The following is a 21,471-nucleotide window of genomic DNA, read 5'->3' on the forward strand; positions in this document are numbered from 1 at the left end:
AGGACTGCCTTCGGCTGCTCCAGGACTGATGATGCTGTTTTCAAGATAAATCTAATCAAGTGCAGAAATGCAGCAAAGGCAAATCAGCCACTGCAGACCAGGCTCAGGTACCATCGCTGCAGACAGCACCGGAGAATTATCTTCGGGGCCTCGCCGCAGTAAGAGCGGAGCTCGTCCTGGCAGGCACAGCAGGCAGGCACAGCGAGCGTTCAGAGTGACGCCACGATTTGCTCACCTGCTAACGTCGCACACGTCCGTGCCCCACACCAGCACCGAGACAGCCGGCAGAGCAGTCGGGAACCCTGTCCACATGCACACCATTCTTGACTGGAAAGAAAGCGTCTCCACAGAGCACAGGAGCACTTTACCAACTCCTCGCGTTCAACAACCAAGCAGAGCTAGCAGAACTTTCCACGTGCTGGGCACAGCAGGGAAGGGCACCAGCATGCTGAAAATCCCCAAAACACAACGTGCCACCCTACAGCACAGCAGTACATAAGACCAATCCCTACCTATTTCGAGTATCAGAGCAAACTAACTGTAGTGATGAGAAAGGACATCCTATTTGGAGATGTAAATGTGGAGCAGGCTTTAAGCTTCCCGCTTCCACCAGTGCAGGAACGGTCACTGCTTGGCAGCTGAAGAGGTGACGCAGAGTAACGCACGCAGCTGCCCCAAAGCAAATAACTGGCAGACCAGGAACTCAGAAATCTACCGTAAAACCTCAACACCGCGTCAGAGTGAGATTATTTCTTACTTTCTCCCCGCTGACGTTCAGCCCTCCCCGGCCTAGCCGCTGCTTCGCGTCGTTCCTCCAGCGCGCAGCCGGTCCGATTCCGCGTCCTGCTCACCCAGCACACGAAGGACGCCGTGTACAGCTGCTGTGCTGCGAGCAGGACGGCCACGCTCTGCTCTGCGTGGGATGGGTGTGAAGTATGAAAAACACATATGGGAGAACAGGTCAAAGTAACAGTAGGTGGCTTTTTAGCAGCCATCGGAAGAATTTCATTGTTCTGACCAGTGTCTGGCACAGATTAGGATCAGGCAGCATCATGGGAGACAATTTTTGGCAGCACACGGCACCGTGTTATGCTGTGCGTTAGAGAGCACGCTGATGGCCAGATGTGGGTGTTGGACCCGCTGCTGCCACACGACAGAGGGTCTCGGGAGCAGCTCCGTGCCAGCCTTGATGGGTGCTCAGGCTGACTGATGACCAGTGTATCTATTTAATAGCTATATCGTCATTAGCTTTGACGCTATGCAATTACTCATCTTTGCAGAAATGCCCTTTAGGGCTCTTCAGAACACAATTCTCCCACACTGCATGAAGGTGACATCCCTTCCACGTGCCCTTCTGAAATGCCAAGAGCAGGAACGGCCACAGAGAAGGGTGAACACCCATGGCCTGCAGAAGGCCCGAAGTCTTCAGGGCTCTGTGTTGCTCCCACATCCTACCCCTATAGCTACTAACGGGGGTCCTCCTGGACCCCCTCCATCTTTTTTGTGTGCTCAGACATAAAAAACACTGATGAACCAGACAGACAGAAATAGTCAGGCATGAAAACCTCTGGTCGTTGCACGGTGGCACAAAATGGACAGGGGAACCTAGACCCTACCTTCCCCAGCCTGGGGAAGCAGACAGGGCAGACAAAGCTTTGGTGGTTCGGATTATGGAGACCACACTTCTTCAGAAAAGAAGATCCTGACGACAGGTTTTCAACAATTTCCTCCTCTCCTACACATCAGAGTGGCTAGATCCCTGCCCTCTTTTTATTTTATTTTTAATTCTGAGCACCCACTAGTTCCCCAAACCGGCTCCTGAAATATAATTATTAATCTTTTCTTTGCTAGCCACCACAGAAAATAAATCCAGCTAACGTGCTTATCAGAAGCTTATCCCTTCCTGACATTTCATTCTTGTATAAGGCTTGAGGGTTTGAATATTTAAACAGGCAAATATTCTTTTGATTAGCAGAATAAATGATTCTTGTTACTTCCTGTCCTTAAAAACACTGTTAGCGTCACGAAAGTGCTCAGCTATGTTGGCACAGCTTTTACAGGATTTTGTAGATTTTCCTATAAAATGTGGTTCAGCAGTCGAGAGAGAGTACAGCTTAATAAGCTCATACACTTTAAATGCCGTTCCGACAATGATATACGGAGCCGCAACAATAAAAGCTAAGGGTGCATAAGAGACAGCTTGGTTAGAATTTCTGCACGTTGAGTGGAATTCTGCCCCAAATTACTATCGTATAGATTACTGTTTCACTAAGCTCTTACAGAGCCAAGCTGGAGCAAACATCATCTTGCAGCTAAAAGAATTATCAATACATCTCTCGGTGCCTAGGAAGCTCTGACCACTCAGTTCCCAAATCTGCACTTCTGGAACACTCCCAGATAGGACCTGCCAACAATTTTACCCCAGTACAGAGACGGAGCATCAGGGCTCTTTTGGCGGAGCAGGGTCCCACGGGCAGGTGAAGGCACTGTCTGGTTTATAACCCCCAGCCAGCCTTCGGGTGCCTACCACCAGGTACATACACACCGTTCAGGGTAACGCAAGTAACGCCATCCACGGTTTCTGCTGCTTGCACAGACCCCCCAGCTCTTTGCCTGCTCCTCATCAGCCCCACAGTGACAAAACACACAGTGACCAGGTAGGGCTAGACACAGACCAGTTGCCAGACCATGACCACGTTGCAAGAAGGCAAATGTGCCTCCTTCAAGGCCACACCTGGACACCATGGACACCCACAGCGGAGCTGAGGGCTCTCAGTTTGTCAAGAGTCTTCAGGAGAAGGAGGCTGCTCTCCCTTAACTAAGGCATCAATGATTTAAGCCCCCCATGATGTTGTTTAAAGTTAACCTTACCATCACTCTAAATGAGGGAATGCAGAAATGAAGTGCTCAGACCCAAGGCGACAGGAGGTCAGCAGGGCTCAGGAACAAAGCCCACAGGTCCTGCTGCAAAGGCTCTGCCAGTCTGTTGGCCTTTCTGTCACCCCAGGCAAAGCGCGCCATACAGGGAGAAAAATTAGGAGCATTTTTTGATGAAGGATGGCGAGGGGACTGGAGCATCTCTCCTAACAAGGAGAGGCTGAGGGAGCTGGGCTTGTTCAGCCTGGAGAAGAGAAGGCTGAGAGGGGACCTTAGAAATGCTGATAAATATCTCAAGGGTGGGTGTCAGGAGGACGGGGCCAGACTCTTTCCAGTGGTGCCCAGCGACAGGACAAGGGGCAACGGGCACAAACTGAAGCAGAGGAAGCTCCAGCTGAACCCGAGGAAGAACTTCTTCCCTCTGAGGGTGACGGAGCCCTGGCCCAGGCTGCCCAGGGAGGCTGTGGAGTCTCCTTCTCTGGAGATATTCCAGCCCCGCCTGGACAAGGTCCTGTGCAGCCTGCTCTGGGTGACCCTGCTTGGGCAGGGGGTTGGGCTGGGTGACCCACAGAGGTCTCTTCCAACCCCTAATGTTCCGTGATTCTGTGATTTTTTTGTCTGTTTTAAAACAGTCCCCTCCAAACAGAGCTGAACGCTGAATAATGTCAAGTTAGGCATGGACTGAAGGAACGGGCTGCGAAAAAGGCTGTCTACAGCATTTTACAAAGTCAGGTGCCATCGCATCCAAGCGAGAAGCACCCTGACCTCCTCTGCGGCGCGGGTCCGGAGCAATCGGGCTGCGCTGCAGGGCCTGCTCTCAACTTCACCACCAAGCTGCTGCGCAGAGCCGGTGTCTCCAGCCAGGAAGGACCGGCACCGCGCCAGCCGCCGCCGTCACGCAGAAGAACGCTGACTCTGCTGCACGGGGCAACCAAATCCTCCGCAATTACAAGCGTGTAAGTGCTCAGAGATCACGGGATGAAAGGTGGTAATGCAAAATTGAAAATTAACAGTCTATGTTTTGACATCCTCTATTAGAGGTGTCCACTGCTCATGTAGCCAACCATATAGACACAATACTGGATGTGGCTAATTAAGAGACATCTAGTCCAAGGCAGAACTCAAAGCTCCATTCGAGGTCAACGAAGAGACACTGACGCTGCCAAAGGACCATTTATTCCACCCCTCTATCCGAGGTATAAGTATCTTGCTGTCTGGTATAACAGACTGACGCAGCTATTCTGGGGGTAGGTGGAGACGCCTTTTTCCTCCCTTGACCCCCGGCAGCCCTAGACTGCATGTTCAGATGGGCATGCCCAGTGAAGCCAGCCCTCACCCTCCCATCCGAGCCTCCAGGCCGGTGACTTCAGGGTGGCCACCACACCAGCAAGCTTTACCAGCAGGTCCCCAGCTCTGCTCAGGTATAAAACTGTCCCTGCTGTAAGCCTCACCTGCTGAATCTACCACGGCACGCAGCCTTACCGAAGGAGCGTCTTACTGGACTAGATCATGGGAACTTGAGATTCTGACATCCCCAGGACATACTTCGGGCAATGAATAAGAAAAGTGGCCAGCACTTGTGCTGCCTGGAACACAGACTGGAACAATGCCACTGCCGGAACAGCTCGTATAAAAATGATGAACTTAAAAGGCACCGTGGATTTTTAGAGATAGCTCTTCTTTCTTGTAATAACAGCTCCACTCTGCCGACGGGTTTATGAAGTGGGAAGATGAAGAGGTTTTGAAACCTTTTCTGTTATGTACAGAAATCACTGTGTGAGTTTACTTAACCTCTGTCAGAATTAGATGAGGCTCAGCAGAGGGCTGTCGCTCAGCCCTGTCTGGCAAAGGTCTGCATGGTGGAACTCACACAGGGAGAGCTCCACAACGCCGGCACCACCGCAACCCAGCCACGCGTCCGCACGGCGCAGGATGCTCACCGAGGTCAGGGCAGCACGCCACTTGGCAAGAGACGCGTACCATTTCATTTGGAAAAAAAAACAAGTCACAAGCAGGATAAAAAGGGTCAAAAAACACAGGATGGGGTTGATGTTGATTTGCATTTCTACTCACATTCCAATTTCAGCTACCAGTGAACTGAATGCAATTAACTGGTTACAAATACTGGTGTTCCCTTAATGGTAGGGGACAATTAAGCACAGACAGGTTAATAAACTTGAAGACTACACAGGTATTCACCGATAGAGTTCAAAGCCAATGACTGGCCACGCTCTCTGTCTGTACTCTAGTTTTTCATGCAACAGATTTTTTCTGGTGCAATAAATGCCAAGGCCAAGCATTCACTCCAACACGCCAGAAGTTTCCCTTTATTCCCCCGACGCAGATCCATACCACCGCCGCTATTCTGCGGTTAAACTTGCTCCAGTGTGACTTCTGTACTGTTCAGGGTTACGTTTTCTACTGCCAAAATAAAATACAAGCGAGGCAAAAGTGGGAGACAAAACCAGCGCGGAGCCCGGGCACACCGAAGGGAGGTGATCCAGTGTAGCCCAGTGCAAAACAGCAACACCACTGACATACCTACCGGAGGGTGAGGGAGGGATCCAACCCAAGCCAGCCAGTCAAACGAGACCTGAACTGCCACAGGGTTAAGAATAAAAAAAACTGTACTACTGTCATCTTTAGTGACGAGTTGGAGATGCCCCGCGTGTCGAGCATCAGACCTCTTCTGCTGCGCTTATTCCATGCCTGACTTTATCTGCAGAGATCCAAACGACAACAGATACACAGCTATCTAGCACGGACACTGCAGAAAGTCTTTTACTATTACTTAAACCCAGAGAACATGATTTAAGGCTACAGATTTGTTTGCTGCCGCAACAGAGACACTAACGGGACTATTTAAAGCCTGACACACTTTAAGTCAGCTCCTTTCTCACCCCGCCGCCACCACCAGACCCCAAAGCAGACAGACGTGTACTGCAGCTTCAGGCTGTAAATACAGACTGCCTCACTAGCTGCATTTTTAGGCAGCGCTGGCCACGATACACTTGATGTGAGCAGACACAAAACACAAACAGCAAACTTGTATGGAAATACCTCCAGTGACACACGGTCTACACCTTCCTGACACATACCTGTCATTTAACCATACACACCTGAAAACCACGCAGCAGCAAAATTCAGGAGTCTTCTTCCCTCTCCTCCTCACCTTAGGAATGCCATCAGACTTTTACCCGCTTCCCACAAGATCTCCCGCAAAATCGAACACAAAATCCTATCCCACCTGCACAGCCAAACTTAACACCCTAATACACATCCCAGATTTAGCTTTGCTTTTCTGCCTGCAGACAGTAGCTATTCACAGATCCCCTCCTGGCCCAGCACACGCTCCACTTTGCCACAGAAAACCAATGTATATTTTGCATTGATGGAGCTGAAAACCTGGGAGGTAAACTCTTATATACCAGCGGTGCACCGATTGGATTGAATGATTTACTCACGACTGGGCTGCAAAGCACCGTGGCTGAAATACAATACACTATAAATCAAGTTACAAACTTCGCCTGTCTACACACAGATAGTGTGTGCGAGCACACAGAGGCAGGTTCAAGCTTGCTCAGGTTTTCTTAATCCAGTCATACAGGCTGCTTCTCAGCTGGTACTTACACAGCTGTATTGCTTTTTGTCTTTAAATCTCGGTAGGAGAGGAGAAACCTTGCATATCTTTCAAAACTGGTGACAAGTAACTCCACAAACTGAAGCTATTGATTTTAAACAAGCTTCTTGTTCTCCTCACAAAAAGAAAGCTTCACCAGGAAATGAATTGATCTTCATTTGGCTTTTGTAAAGATTATGAACAAGCTTAAAAGAAAGCAAGTGTTCAGAGTGCTATTCATATTGCCACTTCCTAATCATGCTCCATTCATTGATAGCTTATTTCAGTTTCTATTTTGCTGATTCAGTTGCACGTCTTCTTGCAAAAGGGATTATCAATATTAAATCAATTGTGTCTATCCTATGAAATAAATGGAAAAGAAACCATTTTCTATTATCCAAGCATCTTAAAAGACCTAATGCTGTCTGGTACACTTTAGTGTTTACAGATTCAGAACACGAGTGTCTCATAAACAATTTCTGATCACTACAGCTCTAAAACTTCTCACATTTCCCCAGAAAAAATTGTTTTTTAAAGCACCTACCTTAGTTCCATTAAGAATTTTTCAGAAATGTTATGCTTTATATTTTAGAATTAGAGTATCAAAAACATGCATTACAGTTTAAATATTTAAGGATACATTGGTGTTTCTAAATACATATTACTTACTCAGCAAGTTCTCACATGAAATGATCTACCAAGTTGTAAAAACTGAACGTGCAGAGCAGGATTTATTTTTGTGAGGAGCTCTTGTAATAAACTTCTCAGGCTCAGACACATCTTAGGGACATAAAAGCCAGAGCAATTACGAGTGTCACATCCACTTACCCATCTCTCCCCACGTACATGACCTATTTCACCCGTACGAAGACAAAGAGTCATTAGGAGATCCTTGGTCTGGGATTTATTGAAGAGCAGCAATTTTGGGACAGCAGGGAGGGGAAGAGGAGGAAAATTCAGCAACGAACTCTAAAAGTATTTCCAAGAATTCATGCTTTGTGGCTGACTGTCCTTTGAAACAGGCCATTGACTCAGGGCAAGCTCACCCATCCCTCTGCCCACTCCAGCTAGGTGCACGCATTCAGACTCTGGTGACAACGCGCCGGCCAAGCGAGTGATCCCACCAGACTGCCGTGGGTGCTGCAGAACTAAACAGATGACTTCAGGGCCAGCGCTGCGAGACGCCGGTCTTTGACTCAGACCTCTGCCTGGTCTGGCTGTGAACATGCAACCTATTCAGAGGCTCCTGCAGCAATGGCAAAGCTCTCTGCAAGGCATGGAAGCAGCTCAGTAGCACAAACACACAAGCTTTGATTTCTTTGGAAGCCAACTTAACAGTGTATCCAAAGTCTAATTTGGTTCATTTCTTTTCATAAGTGTAGTTTCGTTGGAAGTATTTACGATAATGCAGGTATTTTTCAGCACTGGAGTTCAGAAGAGCACAAAAGCAAATTGTTAAATTATACTAATCCCATCCTCTGCCAAAGTGTGCATTTAATACTTATGTTTACATTAGTAAATGTTTTATAGCACACTTCACAGATAGACATCTTCCCTGAAGCATCATGTTCCTAACTTATAAGAATGGGGAACAATTTCATAGTCAAGAAGGGAAAATTGACAATTAGTGGAATCTATTGCGTAAAAAAACCCCTAGGTACCAAGTATATAAATCTCTGGTCACAGCGTTCCAAGATTACACTATGCAGCATAACGATATTAAGAGCATCTCATAACAGCCAATAAACAAAATCTAGAGTTACTTCCCAAAAGCACTTTCCTACTGACTGAGTTTAAAGAAGACACTGGGACTTCTAAGCACTGAAGCCTTTTGACACGCTTCTGACTCCACGCCGAGCGCACGCAGCTGTCCGACAAAGCGTACTTCAACGACCTTCACTTCAGAAGAATCAAAAAAAACCCTCACAAACCTGTCCTGTGTCCCCATCTAAATTCAGACCAGAAATAAAGAAAACCCCCTAAACTTTTCCGCAGGAAGTCAGACACCAGGTGAGCGTCCGTTCCAGGGTGACCTTTCCCAGCTCCCAGCAGAGCCAGCCCCACCTGCCCGCACGCGTGTGCGCAGCACCACGCTGCTCCGGACCACGGCGCTGGCTCCCTTGCAGAGCTCACAGTACTAGCTATAAAAAATAATCAGCTGGAAAAATGTGTCTTTAGAGACTTTACTTGCCCAGTTTTCAAGCAAGAGAGTTACTGGAAGTCCAATAACAATCTCTCCATACACACGTATTGGTATGCACTGAGGAGTAAAGATCAATACCAGTATTTATTCAATAGCACGCTGGCTTGTATTAGCACTGGAAAAGCAATGCAGCAATAAAGCAGCTTTCTCCTCTCATGCAAATCATCCAAAAGCCACCACGAGCTGCAGCGCGGTCCCCGGAGAGGCACGGGGTGCCCATGGCTTCCCAGTGGCAGGCAGTGCCCGCACGCACAAACACAGCAGCAGGGGCTCTTCAGATCTCGAGTGCCTTGATAATGCTGCAGAAGGACACATCAAATTCTTTCAGGTCTGAGGCTGGGTTTGCCAGTATCTCCCCACTCCCGTGACCTTCAGAGCAGAGAGGCACCACCTCAAGCGTTCCTTGGGAGAGCACCAGGAACACGTGCAGCCTGGCAGAATAAAAATGCCTACAGGCACACAGCGACCTAAAACCATACAGAGACCAGACAGACTGGGCAGGACAGCGTACACGGGTAGAAAATACCCAGCAACTTGTCTCTGAACCACAAAACCGCTCTAGCTGTGGTGAGCCTTCTTCCGAGGCACGTTTCCTTCATGCCAGAGCTTTGACACTGATACCTGCTCCTTGATTTCTTTACTTGCTCTCCCAGAAAGTTTTCTGGTTGGCACCCTTCCGAATATTGAAAAACATCACTTTTCCTTCTTTTAAGGCTGAAGCCATAAAAAGCCAAAGGCAAGAGTGTTTTTCACACAAGGCTGGGTCAGACCACAACTGTCTAGTAGGAGAGAACATACACAACCAGTTCTGACTTTTTCCTAGAGGTGAAAGTATCTTTTAACACACTCCCACGTGCTGTTCAAACAGAATTTCACATCTGAGACACTGTCATGGTTTTTTCTGTTTTATACTGTCTTGATTCCTCACTAGTTTTTCCTTCAGTTATTTGATGAAGAAAAATCACTATGTCCTGCCTGTCTTTTCCTTGCTGTTGTTTGTCTATAGGATTACAAAAAAAAAAAACCAAAACAAAAACCTCTTTTGCAAAAGGCAGAATAACATACCCTGCACGCAGGAGAGGAAGAGCTCTTCTGACCTCCTTTGTTTGCAATAAACAGCAAGGACTACAAATAAACAGACATGAAACTCTTATTTCCCAGCAAATCTCACCAGCGTAGTTCAAGTAGTTTGTTTTGGTCTTCTTAAGCGCTGTCCTTCTCCTCAGACTCATTTCATCCAGCCTGGCTGAACAGCCTAGGGCAGGACATGACTAAGTAACTGGCACAATGTCACAAACGTGCAACTCCAGGGACGTTCCGGCTACTAAAAACCTGAGGGAACCCCAACAAAGAGCACTCTCACTTGCTGCAATCGTATTTGCAGCTCTCAGCCATGTCTACCAAAAACAACGCGCTCGTTTGGGCACAGCGGAAAGGCTTTGTTTCCAGCAAAGCCTGAAGGAGGTTGTATGCCTTCTATTTGGGGGAAGAAACGACACACTAAGACCAGCGCGACGCCAGACGCACCAAGCAGCGTACGGGGCAGCCTCCCGAGCAAGTCACGAGCTGTGCTGAGAAAGCATCTCATTTCAGTACCCAGGTGCAAGAGGACACGGAGACGAAGGCACCTGCCAGCTCTTTCTAGTTATTTCCATGAGAATAGCTTTGCTCTTCTTCACAAGAAAATAAATACATATGATAGCACATGAAACCTACAGAGACCTTCCTGGGCCCCATCAGGGCCAACCACAGGGCACAGGTTGAGCCTCACAGCACAAGACATTGCCAGCTCTGGAGTCTGCAGGAGAAGCCCCTGAGAGCAGATGCAGGCAGCGTCCAGCACTGGATGAGGACATCTTGGGTCCAGCACAAGAGAGGTGTGAAGGCAGGTGTGGTCTCATGGGCAGGAGACTGAATCATGGGTCTCCAAGGCCCATCCTCCTGGACAGTCTTGATGTATCTAAGTCGCACGCACATTCATGACTTTCCAAAGACGGATTCAGCTTTGATTATAAAACCAAAATCCAATTCTTTGTCCCTGCAACACCCCAGTAATCTGAGTGAGGGCAGGGACCCAAAGGCAGACCCATGGCAGAGGGCAAGGGGCTCTCCAGGCATGGTGAGAGACCCAAAGGGAGCAGTGCCTTCTGCTACAGCTGGCTCCCTCCACTCCAGAGCATGTTCTAGCACCCAGGACGCACACGCTCAGAGCCCCCAAAGGCCACACACAGACCACTTCCAATCAAAATCAAGGCACCAACAGATCTGGTCCCCGTAAGTTCAGCAAGTTGTCAAAGAACAACCCAAAACCTTCTTTGAAACTCTCTGTCTCTTCCACTCTACCCCAGAGCAAGACTTCCAACTAGCTGCGACGCAGAAGTCTCCGGTAATAAAACCAGCTATAGCCAGATGGTGCTAAAAAGCCCAATTGCTCCCATGGAAGGCAGCTACAGAAATAAACGGGTGATTCAGCCGCTTGAGACACTTGAGTGTAATGACTCTGACTCAACCCCCAAACATGCCACTGGGAAAAATTAAAACCCTGTCAGTGCTATGTAACTGTTTCATCTTTCGCAGCGGCTTCCAGGTGACGGTGTAGCTCTGCCCAGGACACCGCTCTAAGGCCGTGCGGTCCAGCTAGTGAACACAAACCTGTTACCAGGGGCACGCTGCAAAAACACAAAAGCAGATCAAGCTCCTCGCACACAACCCCAGCATTTTCCGATGCTCCGCCTGACCCGCATGCAGGGCCCACAAGGCAGGGAAGAGGAGGGGGTAGGGTGTCCCGGCTAGGAAGCCCTCAAAACCTCTGAAAATCAAGCTGTGAAAGCTGCTTATGACACTTTTTTCCCCTTCACTTTAGTTTCCTGAAGCTCGCCTGCACGAGAACAGCTGCTGAGAGATTCGCAGCAGCAGGAATATGTCATCTTCACCCAACGATGCAACAGTCCTAAAAGTTGTGGGTATTATTTTTCTTAAATCTACTCCTTAATCCCATAATGCCATAAAATGCCACTGAATCAGAGTTTAGCAGGATTCCAGAAAGGAACTGACTTCTAAAGAGATAATGAGAACTCCACGTTTATATTAGATAGGATTGAAAAGAGAGAATTGAGAAGACTGAACGTACCAGATGGGCAGATTATTTCATAGTTCTCCTTAGTAGGAGTTCTTCAACCTGAAGCATCTGGTAATTCCACTATCAGAGATTAGATACTGGACAAGATGAACAGTCAGACTGATCTAACGCATCAATTTTTATTTTCCTGCTACACGTAGGAGGGGTTCCCATTAAATCCTACATCACAGAATAAAACAGAGGTGCACAAAATCTATATTCAAAGCGGGGAATGTCAGTAGCTCCTAGGAGCCCATGTAAATATCCTTCACTTCCAATAAAGAAAACACCATGTCTTCTTAAACCCCCACCCTTCACAGGCAAGCAGAAAATGCTGTGAATCGATCAACAATAAAACTCACAGATCAGCCTCGTCCCTCTCAGTTTTTTGCAGAAAATGGAAGAAAATCTCTCCAGCTCATTATTTTTTGGAGATTTGTATAGAAAACCTGCAGTCTGCGGGCAGCACCTTGGCTACTTCCAATCTAGAAGCAGTAATTGCTTTCCAGAACTCACAGGAATCTCATCCTAAAGTCCAAAAACCTAATCAAGCAACACAGAAATGTGTTGCCTATGCCTATCTCATCACACCACTGTTCCACAGCAAGACTCCAAATAAGGGCCTTTGCACCAAAATACTAGCCATCCCTTCTTTTTGCTGAAGCAGTAGCTTTCTGCATCATCCAAAACATAATACCGTTATCTAATTCACTCGAAAAGCACACTGCATCGCCACCCAACACCACCTCTCCTACTCAGCAGAGGGCTGGGATCAGAAACACCAGTAGTGATGAGGTCAAGACTCAGGTCTTGCAGGCACAGCTCCCTCACGTATCAGTGTTGCACACGTTTTTCACGTATCCACACCATCAGCAGCACTTTTTTGGGAATCGCTCCAGCCTAAAGCCCAATATTGCTCAAGCAGTGAACAGCAGGGTAGGCTTTCTACCTTCCAGCCCAGACAAGCTGCCTCAGCTTTTTAAGAGCAAATGAACTGCATTTTATCACCAAAACGAAGATAATAACCCACACTACCAAAAAGAGACACTACAGCTCCCCAAATCAAGACAAACAAAGTACTCTGCCCCCACTCCTGGCCCTGGGGAAGACCTTACCACCTCCTAAGTGCCAGTCTGCATCCAACACCGCTTGGACCATTTTCTCCAGGGAACCTCGCCTCTCTCCTCTCTGCTGCCTCTGGGCAGGACGTGCAAGGCCATCAGCTGGGGCTCGTGATGCCTCCTCACTGCCAGCATCTGCCTGAAAATCACTCCGAGCAGGGACACCTGCGTCTCTGAACCCCCAGCGATGCTGACAACGAGCTGCAGGGACTCTAAATACAGCAGGATTACAAAACATGCCAGCTTCCCCCTGAACTGCCCTTGCTGCCCTTCACTTTGGCCACAGGCACAACGAGGGGGCAAGGAAGAGGACTAAGAGGTCTGATCCAGCGTAGCTTGGCACTTAGGAGAGTGCCACTTCACTGCATTAATCTTTTTCTTTAAAAAAAAGAGAAAATTAGAAGGAAAGGGGACGCATGAGCGACAGCCGCTGCTAGGAACAGTCTGAGTCCATCGGCATTCCAGACGCTCAGCCGCCTTTAGCTGAACCAAACAGGCTGCACTATTATATTTAAAACTAATACATGCTTTGTAATGCTTATCAGGTGGTGGGTTTTCAACAGTTTTTCCCCACTAATGCCACAATTTCAAAACCATTTGGGCTAATTTCCTCTGACTTCAATCTATTTTAATCAGAGAGCAGGATACTTGACTTAAATGGTTTGTATTAAACCCTTCATAAAACCAGCCATAAAACAGAATGCACAAAATAGCGAATGGATCTTGAAGTCAGAAGTAGAAAAAGCTGAAACTTTTCAAATCCTCCAGCAAACTCCAGCTTATTTCATAACCAGCCCAACCTCTCTCTTGCAATACCAAGACAATTGATCTCCCCCTAAATAAAAGGCAATAACCAAAACACACTCCTCAAGTTATTACATAGATAAAAGACACTAAGTTACACAGCTGCAGTCAGTACCCACAAATTCTCTCCAAATTAGTAGCCCAGCTTCAAAATGATGCATATTTAATAAATTGCTGTGTCTGCTCTGTCCTCTCCACCACCCTCCCAGGAAATGACGGATAGTGGCACTGAGGAAAAATACAATGAAAACCTAAAAATGTCAGAATTAATCCTTTTCTTCCCCCCAACTTCTGAAAAAACATTACTTCTCAAATTAATTCCCACAAAGTAATGCTGGCTCTGCTAGAAGTCGGAGTTCTGGATGAGAAATGAAAATAAGCAGCTCAGACTCGGGTAACTGCTAGGGAAGGTCTCACTCCGAGGATTTATCATTGTAGTGGGATTTGCATATCATCTAGCCAAAGGTGCAATTTGTACCTGCAATTCATTCTGTCCAGACAAACCCTACCAGCGCAACTGGAGGCTGGCCCCCATTCCTTTGAAAACCCATCCAAATATTTCTGTTGTCAGTGGCTGACAGCCTTGGAAACTCTGAGTGGCTGCTTGAAATTCATGCAGCACGCAGCGAAGAGAAGGAACAAAAGCTCTGCATGCTCTCACATCCTTAACAATTTGCCAGTGTGCTGGAGACATGTAGCTGCATCCCCTCGCTGCATGATTTTCAATGGTTTGCAGACGCCAAGCAAAGGCTTTGTCACTGTCCTAATGACACAGGCATTGGACATGTATCTTTCAGAATCTAAATCTCTCTCAGCTCACTCTTTTATCAGGGATTTCCCTCCAGGCCTGGACAAACTGACACTTTCCTATTTTGAGGAACACTCTGCGGGCCATATCTAAAATTAACTTTCATAAAGTCACAGCATCTCTTTTCTCACGCTCTTAACAAAATGACTTGGCACCTCATTGAAAGTCTATTCTTCTAGGGTGCTTAGCGGGTAAACATCATCACCATCATCACCATCTTGAAAGGTCAATCCAGAAAAATAGTAGCTAAAGGATACTGCTACCTGATCCATGGTATTGGTGGGTATTGGTATGGGATATTGCTATCCAACCCGATGGACGGGCTTCCTTCACAGGTGTCTGCACAGAGGTGTCATCGCTCAGGAGCTGTTACTCCTTCTGACGGATATTTTAAGCCTTCTCCATGCCTTCCTCCTGCCACCGCAGTGGCAAAGGGTTAAAGCACTTCTGCCCTCTCTCTGGGCTGCTTAAAGCCCAACAGCAGAGCCCGCAGCAGGTCCCAGTGGAAGGACTGCGCTGGGGGGAGGACCAGGGCAGCCCGAGAGCCCCGGAGCTCTTGCAGGGACACGATGGAGCTGACAAGGGAGGAGAAAGGGAGAGTCTTTGCACACATTTACAGGGTAAAAAACACGAGAGGCCAACAGCTCAGCGAACAGCCCTTTGCTGACCAAAGCAGATGTGAGCTTCTGATCGCATCACTACCACCCAAAATAACGTATTGCTTGAGGAAAATACAATGCAAGAGAGAAGAGTGGGAAGAAATAAGCTTTTTTTCCCCAATACGTCATCTTCAGCCAAACTACATCGGTTGCTCGTTACTGAGCATGGCCCTGGGAATCATAAGGAGGGAAGAGCGGACAGTATCACAGGAGAATATGAAAGCAACCATCACTCCTGGTGCTCAGAAGACACCTAAACACACGCACTCCTTCACGGAGCAACGGGCACTTACTTGGTTGGACGATAATCTGGTATGGAACGATCCAGTGAAATTTTCTCACTGAGGTAGGAGTTGTAGCCGTATTTCTCATGTGGTCCCTTTGCCTTCTCCTCCTCCTCCGGGGACAGGGTGGCTGGAAGCCCACCTTTACCACGTCCACCATAGCCTTCAATGAGACCAAGTGACTTGGACAGACCTTAAGAGAAAAAAGAGATATCATCACTCTTAAAAATCATCACTGGGACTTCCAAGCTATAAAAGCAACAAAAATCATGTGAAAAAACAGGGTGTTTTATTTTGGTTTTCTGAAAACATTTCAAATTCTACTTCTTTGGCCCAATGCTGGAAAGAAAATGACCAAACTTTGAAGTTCTTCATGGCTCAGACACACTGTTCCTGATAGCTCTGCCACCAGCACCCAACTGATAACTCGTCCCAGGGACCTGTGCATTTCTTTAGTTGTGAGGCAGGTTATTTCGGCCTCCCTCCCACTCCCAGAGAGGTAATTACACATAAGGTTAGGTGTCCCCAGCAGAAGCACAGGGTGAACACAGAAGAAGAATAAAAAAAGGTTGGTTAACTGCCAGCTGAACGAATTTCTGCTCAGTATGAACACTGAACAGCATACAAATGTTATGGATTTAAAAACAATTTCCCCTCAAAGCTTTCTTATCTTTTAAAGTATCGCATTCCCAGACCTTTATCAAGCAGAATTATTTATTTATATCTGCATAGCTGAAGGAAATAGGCAAAGTTCAAAACGAGCCGCACAAAAAGAGCTATACTGATGATTTGGTGGTGCTTGTGGGAAGCCAAGTTCATACTCATGTCATTATTTATTATACAGGAGACCTGGAATTTAATATTTTTTATTAGCAGAGACTCACACTCTTCTTTTTGTCAGAAAAAAATTGATGGATTATTTTGTAATTTTTTTTTTTTTTTTAATAAAGACAGCAGGATATATTCCCGTTGGGTTTCCTGGCAGAGCCCTGACTCTGCGGGCAGAACGAACAGACTGTCGTCACCAGCGATGCTTCGGAAGGCACAGCAACCTTGAGGCTATGTACAGGGCTTCCTGATCCAAGAGCACGGTCCAGCTCCCAAACCTACCATGGATTTCCATCGCCCTGGACACAACACTCCGCCTGCCCATCTGCAAGGCACAGATCTCAACACTTTTTTACTTTTTTCCCCTCAAAAAGTAGTATTGTGAGGCAGTAAGAAAATCACCTATGAATGTAAATCACAGTATGAAGCACTTGAATAGAAATTATTATTATTATTATTACTCCTTCTGACAAGGAACCTCTAAACTGCCTTCTCTGCTAGGGAGCTTCTGGTAGTTGATGGAGTCCTTCTGACCGCACGAGGCTTGATTAGATTTTATCCGAGGACAATAATAACAAATCAACTGCAAGGAGCAGCTGGCTGTGACGCGGGGATGGATTAGATAGCCAAGCTGCCTTTTTCTGTCTCTAGGCTCAGCGACAGCCAGAGGAGCAAGTGGAGCTTTCTGGCCTGCAGAAGACCAGCAGATCACCCCGCGAACCTCCTAACCCCAAACGGCTGGAGGAACAAGCTTCAGCTCGCTTACAAACAGACACCAATTTCATTTTGGACACAAACTCCAACAGAAATAAAACAGTATTTATAAAAAAAAAATATTCTCATGAAGAGACAATTCTTCTCAAAATGTCTATTTCTTTACAAAAACCAGATTGTTTCTACTCAGGAAGAGTGCACCTATAGATACATAAATTTCCTTGGGTTACCCCATATCACTACTTGCTTCTTGTTACACCAAAAAGACGAAACGGCTTCCTCAGTTCATCAGCTGAGGGTTTTACCACTGTAACAGACACATTCTAACAGAAATTCAGTTTATCATTTTAATTCCTCCTTCTTCACCTTTCCCATTAAATGATTCCATCAAAATCCGTATGAGCTTGTCTTACTGCCTACCAACACCAGCTCTTGGCAAGAAAGACACTAATACAGAGCTATGAAGCCCCTCCACGGCATCAAGCAAGCTCATACTTTTACCACAGGCATCCTCAGGATCTATCAGTTTGCTTTTAAAGCTTGATTCTGCTTTTCTTTGCTCTTTTTAACACATTTCTCACCTCCCCAATGCCTTTGCTATCGGTGCTTTGAATCTACGCATCTGTAAGCAGGGCTGAAGAGAAGTGGGACCTTCCTGAGCTGGGTTAGGGCTGGCAGAGGCTCTGTGGATGGAGGACCTTGGTGCTGGGCAGTGGAACCTGGGGTTCCCACCCAGTGGGCTACCAGAAGTGCTAACATCACAGCACCTTGCTCTGTTCAAAGCAGGTTTAAGAAAACACAAGCTCGAGTTATCATCAACAGATTATAATTGTTTAACTCAGATACCCGAAGCAGCACTTCTCCCAGAGCTCTGCACCTGAAGTCAAGAGGGAAAGACTCATCCCTCCAAGGCGAATTCATCCACCACAAGATCTGCATCAATCTCCAGAGGACTTCACTAAGGTAACTGAGCTCCCAACTACAGCATGTTGATAAACTGTCTCAAACTAGAGGTGAGGAACTTAGCTTTCAGTGTTCAAAACACCAACCACCACAGCTACACCAGCCCTTTCCACATTGCCCAGCCTAGGGGACCTGAGCTGGTATTAGGGGCAGTAGGAGACACCTGGAGCAAGGAGATCTTTGCCAAGGAATTCAGCTGGCTGCACCAAAATGGCAGGCTCAGTACACTCTACAGCCAAACCTTCAATCCTCATCCACCAGCGACGGAGACTGGGGACAGTATGGTGGGAGGTGCTGGAGAGCACAAGGACACCTTCCTCACCTGTCCATCCATCGTTCTTCACAGAAGAAAGATACACAAGGGGACGGTGCACACTCCCAAAATACAGTCAAGACATGGGCAGAGCCAGCACAGACCCATCTGTGCCCCCATGCCCTCAGCTATCGCAAGGTAGCAGGCTCCGTCGTGACAAGACAAAATGAAGGTCCTGGCAAAATGCAGCCTCTCTGTTGACAGCAGAGGCACCAGAGAAATGCCAAGACATGACTTTATACTCAGCAGCTTTGACTGATGAGCCTGTAATGCCATTAACTGCATTATTCCAAGACCACAACCATGACCACCCCCCCCAGCATACATTTCTCTGTCCTCACTATGTACATTCCTTTACTTCTGCACACAAACTTCTCAGTCCTTCTACTGCTACAAACCCAGTCTCAGTAAGCACAGATGAACCCATGTCATTTAACCACAGGAACCAGTTAAGGTGATCGATTCACAAGTGTTGGGCAGGACACTACCATGAGAACACCACCCTCTCCTTCCGTGCCACCCAGGACAGCAAACACACCCGCAGGGACAGCCACAAAGACGAACATTCCCAGGCGCGATGTGACAGGGAGGATCTCTGTGTCCGTCTCTGTAACGGTTAAACATTTTCTCCTCCAGTTCGGGCTGTCAGAAGGGTTCATCCATGCAGCTGGGATGTCACTTTGGTGTACGGCACCTCAAAGCAGGATTCAAGCAATGTTTGGCAAGAACGATAATTTATATCCAAACAGAAGAGAAAGAAATTTGCTTCCAGCTGGCTGAAAAGATGCCCCAGGAGAGGCAGGACTGAGAACAAATGGTTACAGCAGAACCAGCAGACCCACTCATTCACTCACTTCTACCAGCTCCATTTTAGAGCTGCACAAAGAAGGGTGCACTTCTGCCAGCTTTTGCTACAGCTTCAGAAATTCTGCTCAGCCCAGCCCGTGTGGTTCCTTCACCTGGGCAGGAATCCGGGCAAAGTGCCTTCTCAGCAGGGAGCTCCCTGGGCTTTGCATTAATCCACATTTGGGTGCACAGAGACACCCACACGTCTCCCAAGTCTAAGGGAGAGCAAGCCCAGCAGCCCACCTTCTAGAGAGGACTCCCACGTGCAATCATATCTCCTCTCCTTGTTCCCCTTCCTCTCACCCCTCTCACCCCCAAATTGCCTTTTTTAGCCCCTGCGTACTCCACCGTGCCTGCAGCAGGGCCCTGACCCACCTCAGAGCCCAGAGCCACAGGCTGTGGGTTTCTGGAGGCAGCACGTACACCTCCTCCCTTTTTCTGGTTGCCCTCCACAGCCTGCATGGAAATGCCACTTGGGTCTCAAAGGGCAAACGATCTCGTATCGCGTTCAAACGGCGTAACGCTGCAAATGAATGACTTCAGTGGCTCTGGCGATGCAGGAGCAGAAGGGGGACATCGCCTCCGAAGCCAGTCGTTCCCCACACACATCTGTCCAGGGCTGGTGTCCACCACAGCCTTCTGCTGTAGCCTCTTACTAGCACATGCTTGTAGCATCTTCACACTTTGAAAACCTCCAGCCCTTTGCCAAACCTGCTTGAAATTGGCCTGAAAGGGACAGAAATTGCACACACAGACACAACAAGCAAGAAAAAGCAAGAGCATGATCCCATCAGCTTATGTCCTTGAAGAACTGGTCTAAAAAGTAAAGAGTCGGAACTGTTCCCCAGTCCCAGACCAAATCCTTTACCATTCTGGGCAGGCACCAAAGCAGAACTGCTGAATCGCTGCCAAAAAGTCTCTCCTGATGCCTGCTCCAGCCTATCTATAGCGATAAACAGCACTAATCCCCCCAAAAAATGCTTGCTCTTCGGAGCGAATTCACTCCCCAGGGAATTTTGCAAGCTCATGAGATGGTAATGGGCTGCATCAAGATTAGATGTTCAGTGTAGATCAGAGCGCTGAACAGTTGTGAGCTCCACTCATCCTTAAACCACATTCACTCCCAAACACCTTAGAAACAAAACCAGGAGTTTTTTTCAGAATCTCTTTAAACATCTGAACTTTGGGACAGAAGGAGTGCATTGCTCTTACACTGCAGGAATACAAGGAAAAAAAGACACCACTTAGAGCTGCTAAGATCTGAGCTACTCCTGCTGAAATGGCCAGACATCAGATTCCCTGGGGACTGACAGCGAGTTGGTTTTCTTCAAGATGATATAAAAATTTAATCTCTACAGCAAAATTATTCCTCGACTGAGTACAGTTACAGTAAATAAATTATTCTCTCCTTAAACTGGCAGTATATTTCATAAGGAGACAGGAGTTTTCTAGGCTAGAGAAAACCTTTGGTAAAATACAATATAACGTGATACATAGCCTTCATTTATAAAGCACCCAGCCAAACAAGCTCCCCAGGCAGCCGGCGTGCTGGAAAAGCATTTTGCTGCATGTCAGCCTAGATGAAGGAAAACGTTCACCCTACCGGTACAAACGCCAGCCAAGGAAACTTCTTTCATTAAGAAAGCCGGGGAAGAGTGTCTGGAATGACAAGGCATTTCTGAGAAACAGGGGTCCTGAGCCTTAACGCTGGGGGTGGAGGAGGGAAAAGAACAGGAGGAAATCACATAGGAAAGATTTCTGGAAAAGCATCCTTCCTCGCTTGTTCATGTCATCCCGCCGCCTGAGTCACAGAGCACGCACAGCTCCGATCGCAAGGCACATCCTTACAGGAAAGAGGAACACAAAGCCCTCCTTCCCAAGCAGCGATAAATAACACTGAAAAGGTACTGAAAAATAATGGAAGCATAAAGAGAAAATTCAAGTAATGTCTTTGAGAATACAGCTCTTCAGCTAAGCTCCACGGATCCTCCAGCCCAAACAGCTCTCCTAGGGACGTGTGCTTCTGGCCTCCCTTCCGCCAGCGACTTGAAGGCTAACAAGAAATTTCTGACTCGGGAAAAGCAGCAAAACCCATGAGGGTAAATGGCCTGATGCGTGCCGCGTGTCACACCGTGGACACCGCCTCTGCGTGAGCGGGAGGCTACAGCAGATGGGATTTCAGGGGTATGCCTTGAGAAACCGGAATGGATACCACAGGGCAAAATGTCATAGGTAATGCTAGGAATTATGGAAAACTGCTGAAGTTTTTAGTGTTGTCCTGCTGATCGCTGCAAATACAGACTATTAAAGGGAG

At 47.4% G+C, this 21,471-nt stretch overlaps 1 protein-coding gene across 1 annotated transcript in view; it reads right to left on the reverse strand.

Moving 5' to 3' along the window:
* GALNT17 (polypeptide N-acetylgalactosaminyltransferase 17) overlaps positions 1 to 21,471 on the reverse strand; it is a 219,757-nt gene that overhangs the window by 148,052 nt on the left and 50,234 nt on the right. The window contains exon 2 of the mRNA XM_075440254.1: positions 15,503 to 15,686. Within this exon, the coding sequence (XP_075296369.1) occupies positions 15,503 to 15,686 (184 nt within the window). The remainder of the gene's footprint in view (positions 1 to 15,502; positions 15,687 to 21,471) is intronic.

Source organism: Opisthocomus hoazin, chromosome 20 (genome assembly GCF_030867145.1).
Source record: "Opisthocomus hoazin isolate bOpiHoa1 chromosome 20, bOpiHoa1.hap1, whole genome shotgun sequence".
Lineage (NCBI taxonomy): Eukaryota > Metazoa > Chordata > Aves > Opisthocomiformes > Opisthocomidae > Opisthocomus > Opisthocomus hoazin.